This window comes from Lynx canadensis, chromosome B2, assembly GCF_007474595.2.
Source record: "Lynx canadensis isolate LIC74 chromosome B2, mLynCan4.pri.v2, whole genome shotgun sequence".
NCBI classification, from domain to species: domain Eukaryota; kingdom Metazoa; phylum Chordata; class Mammalia; order Carnivora; family Felidae; genus Lynx; species Lynx canadensis.
In genome coordinates this window covers 38,455,558-38,463,531 of record NC_044307.1, presented here as the reverse complement: position 1 = coordinate 38,463,531, position 7,974 = coordinate 38,455,558, and the positions used below count along the sequence as shown (strand labels likewise).

At 42.7% G+C, this 7,974-nt stretch overlaps 1 protein-coding gene across 1 annotated transcript in view; it reads left to right on the top strand.

Moving 5' to 3' along the window:
• The first annotated feature begins 1,367 nt into the window (after positions 1 to 1,367).
• The window catches only part of KIF6 (kinesin family member 6), a 394,043-nt gene continuing 387,436 nt past the window's right edge, over positions 1,368 to 7,974 (top strand). The window contains 3 exon segments of the mRNA XM_030315426.1: positions 1,368 to 1,505; positions 1,507 to 1,521; positions 5,935 to 6,044. Coding sequence (XP_030171286.1) covers positions 1,452 to 1,505; positions 1,507 to 1,521; positions 5,935 to 6,044 — 179 coding nt within the window. The 5' untranslated portion in view covers positions 1,368 to 1,451.

Sequence of the window (7,974 nt, the reverse complement as noted above, 5' to 3'; positions counted from 1 at the left end):
AGTTGAAAAATTATTGGTCAAACCATCATAAGTCAGGGACCATCTGTATTATGAAGTGGTTATCACAATAAGGTTAGTTAACACCTCCATCCCTTTACATAATTGCCATTTATTTTTCTGGTGAGAATACTTAAGATTTACTGTCTATGTAATTTTCAAGTATATAATACAATATTGTTAACTATAGTCACTGTGCTGTACATTAGATTCTCGGAACTTATTTGTCTTATGATTGGAAGTTTGTGCCCTCTGACCACTATCTCCTCATTATCCCTACCCCCAGCCTCTGGAAACCTATTCTAGTCTCTGTTTCTGTGAGTTCAGTTCGTTTAGATTTTACAGATAAGTGAGATCATACACTATTTGCCTTTCTCCCTTTTAAGTTATTTCACTTAGCACAATACCCTCCAGTTTCCTCTGTGTAGTTGCAAATGGTAGGATTTCTTTGTTACTTTTTTATGGCAGAAAAATATTCTATTGTATATGTACATATTCTATTACATGTAGAAGATAAATAATATATAAAAATCATATATACACGTCACATTTTCTTTATCCATTCATCCACTGATGAATACATAAGTTGTTTCCATGTCTTGGCTAATGCTGCAGAGAATGTGGGAGTGCAATGATCTCTTTGGCAACCAGATTTCAAATCTTTTGGATATATTTCCAGAGGAGGAGTTGCTGGATCATATGGCAGTTCTATTTTTAATTTTTTGAGAAACCTCCATCCTGTTTTCCATAGTGGCTGCACAAATTTACATTCCCACTAACAGTGCACATGGAAGCCCATCCATTCTTGACAGGGCCATTGCATAGGAAATAGTCCCTCTCTCTTCCAGGCTTGGCCTCTTCCCAAACAGAGATAGAAGAGGTGCCTTCCACAGAATCCCATGCCCAACCCCGGGTAACTGGTACTTCCTGCTGAAAAAGCTGCCTCAGACCCTCATCTCTAAGTGGGGCAGAGGCAGTATTGCTCAGCTCAGATCATCCCCAGCCAACTATTGCTTTGTCACAGATCAAGTGACATTCTTCAATGAATGAAGAATAAAAAAAACAGAATGACTTCAGTGTTAAAAAGAGGTGTGGCACAGAGAAAGAATGGATTAAGGAACCGGCGAGGCATGGTGGTGTTCACCCCATTACCACTCTGTAGGCCAGCTGTGGAGCTAAACCTGGTGCCCAGAAACTTGACCCGGCGCGTGCGCAGCGCTCTCCGCTCGGCCCCGCCCCAACCCCGCCCTCAGTACTTCTCTACCAAGGCCCCTCTACGGTCAGCAACCATTAGGGAGAGAAGGCTGGTCCCGTTTGCGCGGTGCTCCTTGGGTAGTATCCATAGTTATACTGTTGCTAAGGCCTCCCGCTCTAGCCGGAAGTGGTGGAATTCAGAAGTTTTGGGAACCTGAGCCGGAGAGAGGTCCAAGGGTCAGTGCAGAGCCTGGAAGGAGATGGTGAAGCAGACCATCCAGATTTTCGCGAGGGTGAAGCCTACTGTCCAGGGACAAGCAGCAACAAGGGGTACGGGCAGCGAGGGCGCCGGCGCGGCGGGGCCTCCCAGGCAGGGGAGGACGCACGCGGGGCACTAGGCTGGGGCGGGGGGTCGGCTCAAGAGTCCTGCACACTCTGCCGAGGCGCCCGGGCCGCCAAGCAGACACCAGTGTCCCGCTGTCAGGGTAGACACCCAGGTCACTCTCGCCCAGCAGAGCACCCCCCCCCCCCCCCCCCCGGGCGCGGACGCCGTGCACAGACCCCCTACGGGCCCCTGGGCATGTGTATTCACGCAGGGCCAACGAGTGCGTGTGCGCGTTCGTGCGCGCACACAGGGACCGTGCCTCAACCCGGCGGCCTTATCGCACCTTTCCTGGGAGCGGTGACGCAGTTGTGTATACTCTACGCAAAGATGCGCCCAGACGTATGTTTCTCACCCGGGCAGAACGTGTCAGCAAGAGATGCGTGTCCATACATGTCTGAGATGTTACAGATAATGTAGGTAGATACACACCAAAAACATATCTCTGTGGCCCTGCGCACAGTGGACCCTTAGGAATTTGTTGCCTAACTACATTGCATTGTGCAACACAAACATGAACCTGTGACGTATACTTATTGCAGATGTAGATATTTTTGCATCCCTAAACAAAGAATACACATACACTCTTCATTCTGAAAACGTTAACTGAGCATTTACTAGGTGCTTCCTCTAGTGTGCTAAACTCAGAGGTATGGAGAAGGTTAAGTCATTGCCCTCGCCATGAGCAGGGATGTTTGGTGTGCTTCTTAAATGCTTCAAAACCCGTTTTTTTTCTCCCGAGAAAGAGCATGATTGTTCTCACCACTCACGTGTTTTGTCTACATTATCTCTGATTCTCAGGAGAATCCTGCAAGGTTGATGTCATTTTCCTCATTTTGTAGATGAGGAAACAGAGTCTCAGGTAGATTAAATAATGTGGCCAAGCCATCCACTCAATGAGAGGCAGAACCCTGATTTTAATTAAGGACTTTTTATTCTAAAGTTCTTAGCTCTTCAGACAAAACTTTTTTTTGCCTTCCCAAGTGGAATAGGTAAGGGCAATCTGGGTCTTACTCATGAGTGCCTGGAATGGGTATATTATTAATAATATTTTATATCTACCCATATGTACAATGTGTATATGTGTAACAGTATATCATAATGTAGCATTTGCCTTGTGAAATTTATGTATTTAAAGCAAGAAATAGACATCTTTGTCATCATCGTCATGAACAGTTTTTTTACTCATGGAATACTTTAAGATGCATGAGAAAAGTCCAAAGAAAATACGTGGCTTTTTTTTTTAAGGAATAAAACAGTGTAGAAAGAAACCATCGATATCTTCCCATTTTCTCTTCTATTATATTCACTTACAAGAAGGTTTTTAAAAGTGCATCATCCATACCAAGTGTTTTATATGTAAAGTCCCTATGTACTTCTTCAGACTCTTAGACAAAAATATGGGGCTTGTCTACATAGATTCAGCAGTGGGAAGCAGGTGCTTCAAGATTGGGGGCAGGGGTGGGAGTGAAGGTGGGGAGGGGGTTGATAGAGAATCTTGGAGGTAACTTTGAACTTTCTCTTTTTTTAAAGTGCAGTGTTTGGGTATTTTACTTTGCCTTCTTTTGCATTTTTTTTTTTTAATTTTTTTTTCAACGTTTTTTATTTATTTTTGGGACAGAGAGGGACAGAGCATGACGGGGGAGGGGTAGAGAGAGAGGGAGACACAGAATCGGAAACAGGCTCCAGGCTCTGAGCCATCAGCCCAGAGCCCGACGCGGGGCTCGAACTCACGGACCGCGAGATCGTGACCTGGCTGAAGTTGGACGCTTAACCGACTGCGCCACCCAGGCGCCCCTTCTTTTGCATTTTTTAAAAAAATGTTTATTTATTTATTTTGAGAGACAGAGACAGAGCAAGAGCAGGGGAGGAGCAGAGAGAGAGAGACACAGAATCCGAAACAGGCTCCAGGCTCTGACCTGTCAGCACAGAGCCCGACGCGGGCTCGAACTCACAAACCGTGAGATCATGACCTGAGCCGAAGCCGGACGCTCAACCGACTGAGCCACCCAGGCGCCCCTCTTTTGCATTTTTTTAAGTTTATTTATTTATTTTGAGAGAGACAGAGAGCGTGAGTGGGGAAGGGGCAGGGAGAGAGGGAGAGGGAGAATCCCAAGCAGGCTCTGTGCTGTCAGCCTGGAGCCTGATGCAGGGTTCAAACTCAGGAAACTGTGAGATCATGACCTGAGCTGAAACCAAGGATGCCTAACTGACTGAGCCACCCAGGTGCCCCTTCTGCATTTCTTTGGTGAGGTTCTGTGGAGTGGATTGCTCAATACTCCAGGGAGTATTTGTGGGTCTCGTACTGTATTTTTATAATGGCATATTCTTACCAAGCTGCAACATTATGCCACATACACAAAAATAAGAGAACACAGATGAATGCATTTTGAGTTAGTGTATCCCTGCTTTCCCTTAGACATCCCACTTTTTAGCACTCTTTTTGCTCCTGAGAGATGTATGGATATGCAGCCTGTAACATTCACCCAAGAGAAATTCAAAGGGATTTTTCTTTCTTTCCTCTTCATTTTGGGGCTCCATGACTTCATTAATCTTTTTCCTTCAGGCACTATAAAGTAAATGGTAATAATTTATGGAATGGTAACTTAGAAGCTACATTAGACAAACGTCTGATAATTTTAGCAATGGCCATGCTTTTAATTTGTATAGTGCTTTTAATACATTTAAAAACATGGTTACATTTGTCCTTGCATTTCTTCTAATTGTCTTCTAGGTATAAAAATCCCACTGTGTCTCAAATTTAAGTATCGTTATGACTAAATGTAGAAAGTCCCTTTCTGGCTGAAAGGGACTTTTCTTTAATGCCTCAAAGAATGGCTTAATCAGAGAGGTAGAGGGTCACTCTTCTTATTGTAGTCGATGGTCCTTTCTGTCTTGTGAGCACTGAGTGTTACAGAATTTTTGAAAACGTGTGACTCACATTATAAGGAGTGCCTCACTCTTGTATGTTTCATGTCTTACACACCCCTTTCACTCACCTGTGTAGCCATTAACTTTTTTTTTCTTTAAGTGTAGTGCCCCACAGGATATAATTTTTAAGTGTCTCTTGAGAAAATCTAGCCATGGAAAGTCTCAGACCTGATGCCATTACTTTCTACAAATAATTTTATTTTACAGGATGACTTTTCTGCATGAATTCTTCACGTTTTAAGTGAGAGGTTTCAATAAAAATCTGCTTAGGAACATTATTTAGACTTTTGGGAGATTCAGGCAGGCTTTTACTTGTTTAAGAATATGACTTTTCCCCCATAATCAAGCATCTAAATGAGTCTTAAACAGGAAATATTGCCTGTCAGAAAGAATTTTATTTCCTGGTGAAAGACAAGAAGTCTTTTTTCAAAAAAAAACGCTAAATCTAATGACTAACATTTTTTATGGTGCATTACAAAATGCTTCCATTTCCATGACATCATTTATCCCCACAGCAATCTTGTAAGGGAGGCAATTCTGTTTTCCTCATTTTATGAATAAAGGAACTGAGATTCAGAACGTGGTGGCTGGTCATGCAGCTGGTAAATTGAGCTCAGTGTTGGATGCAAGTCTTTGGGTACCAAATCTTACACTATTCTTTATTCCACATGACTTCTTTATAGGCTTGAGTCTTGATTTTCCTGGCCAGTAAATAAAGGAGTAGGTAACCAAGAAGAGAATCAGAGCATTTACGGTTGTAAGGGGGTTGGTGGAGACCCTTCATTTCCATATCACTTTAGAGAGGTTAAGTGATTCCTCCCAGGTCCCTTACTAATTAGTGGCTGAACTGGGAGGAGAACCTTGAAGGTGACATCAAAGACATGAATTACATATGTCTTTTGAAACCACATGTCTTTTATCAAATGCCTGAATATGTCTCACGGACACTTGGGCTGCTTTGAATATAACTTGAATTAGAGCATTCTTGTGAGCTCCCTGAGAAGTCCCAGACCCAGTCCTTTGATCTGCCTCGGCCACTTTGTAAATGCTCAGAAATGCTTGTTGGTTATAGTAAGATGTTAATTTCTGGTACATAATTCCAGAGCAGTACTTAGATTGATGTCCTGCTTTCAGAACTATTAGTTTCTCTATGACAGAGACACTCAAATGCTCAAATTGGAATATTCGATCATTCAAAGGTGAGCTGAGCTTGGGTAGAGCACCAATTTAGGTTTTACCTCTTTTCCAGTTCTATATATTTGTTTGAGTCTACACACAATTCAGAGGCAAAGTATCCAAATTATGCTATGTTATGGTCTATCTTGAAAGTATAATTTTTGTACAATCACAATGCCTATCATGATAACATGTTCATAGTTCAAGCCTTCATTTTACTGTGATATGTTCATCGGTTGTCTTCATGTTTGCAGATTTATTCCATAGATGAAGATGAAAAATTAACACCTAGCTTGGAAATTATCGTACCTCACGATTTGGCAGATGGATTTGTGAATAATAAGCGACAAAGCTACAAATTTAAGTAAGTTTATCGTTCTCTTTCATTTGTGTTTCACTATGGAACTCTTGTGGTGCATTAATATGCACTGTGAAAGCATTAGTACTATTTCTCAGGGAGAGTGTAGTGTGGTTCTCGATCTCCTCCAGTAGGTAGATTTCAAATTGTCTTTTCATTGCTGTGCCTACAGTTGAAAAGAGGGTGTATTTCTCTATCCAAGATGCTGTCCCAAGATCCCAGCCTTTCTTTGCTGCATCTGCTTATCTAGTGTTGTCCTTTTCCTACGTGGCCTACTATGGTTTGACACTTACAGGAAGCTCACTGTAGGACTAAACTTTATTAAAGTCAACATCTTATGTGCCCTGTATAGATGAACCTTCTTCACAACATAAATGATATGTGGACCTCATATGCCCGTATGTATGCTCCATATCGGTATTGTCTAAGGTAGTGACCACTAGCCCACAGGTAGCTCTTAAGCACTTGAAATGTAGCTGTTGCCTGAACTGGGATGTGCTCTAAGTATAAAATAGATCAAGGAGTTTTGAAGGCTTAGCGTGAAAGAAAAAGAAGAATGTAAAACATCTCAAGAATTTTTTCATATTGATTGCATATTAAAATGATAACACTTTGGGAGGCGCCTGGGTAGCTCAGTCGGTTAAGCGTCAGACTTTGTCTCAGGTCATGATCTCGTGGTTTGTGGGTTCGAGCCCTGCATCAGGCTCTGTGCTGACAGCCCAGAGCCCGGAGCCTACTTCGGATTCTGTGTCTGTCTCTCTCTCTGCCCCTCCCCACTTGTGCTCTGTGTGTCTCTCTCTCATGAGATGAATGAACATTAAAAAAAAATGGTAACGTTTTGGGATATATTAGATTCAAAGCAGATTATTAAAATTAACTTTATGTGTTTCTTTCTTAAGAAAACAGTGGCTACTGGAAAATTTTAAATTACATATATACTCACATTTATGGATTACATGATATTTCTTTTGGACACTGCTGAACTGTACGGATCAGGTGCAACGTACCCAACAGCCACCCCTGGATTGTCATCAGTGCCTTTGGTCCAGATTCTCTTTGAGTAGCCAGTCTTTGAATTGGGGCGGGGGGTGGGTGGTGTGGTTTGGGCTACTTCGTGCTGCCTTTATTCCATAGTTTCAGATTGTGCTGGTTTCTTTCATGCCTACTTTTGACTTTTAAAGCAGTTTGAGCCCAAGTTAAAGCCATATTTGATCTCTGCCTGAGTTTAGGGAGTGGATTTCTGGGTCCTGCTGAAAGAATCCTAATTGCTGTCTTGCATTTCTCTCCAGGCTGCTTTTTTTTTTTTAATGTTTATTTATTTATTTTGAGACACAAAGAGAGTGGGGGGAGGGGCAGAGAGAGAGGGAGAGAGAGAATCCTAAGCAGGCTCAGTGCTGTCAGCGCAGAGCCCAACATGGGGTTTGATCTCATGAACCATGAGATTATGACCTGAGCTGAAACCAAGAGTCAGACGCTTAACCAACTGAGCACCCCCGGTGCCCCTCTTCCCAGGCTATTTGCACGGGCCCTGTTTTAATAGTTTCTGCTCTTGAGCTTTGCATAAAACCCATCCAGATATTGTTTATGGTTCTCTCTTTCTCTAATTCTTATTTATTCCTCTTTATTTATGTATGTCTCGTGTAAGTTCTCTTTGGTCTTGACAGCCTACCCTTTGTGCCTCATTTATATATTTCTCCTCCCACCTGTACCCCATCTGCTTGTGTCTCCTTGTATCATAAGCAAAGGTGGGATCGCTAGCACGCGGTTGCAGAGTGAGGTGGTCCTTACCCTGTCTTTTTGGCTTCCCGTTGCCTTTCGTTGTCTTCTTTAAGGAGTAGGCTTATAAAACATGACTTATTTTTTGTGAAGCGGGCCATTTCCCGCTGATGTAAGCATGCTACCCTACTTGGGCTTTCATGACAGCTGGGCAAAGACC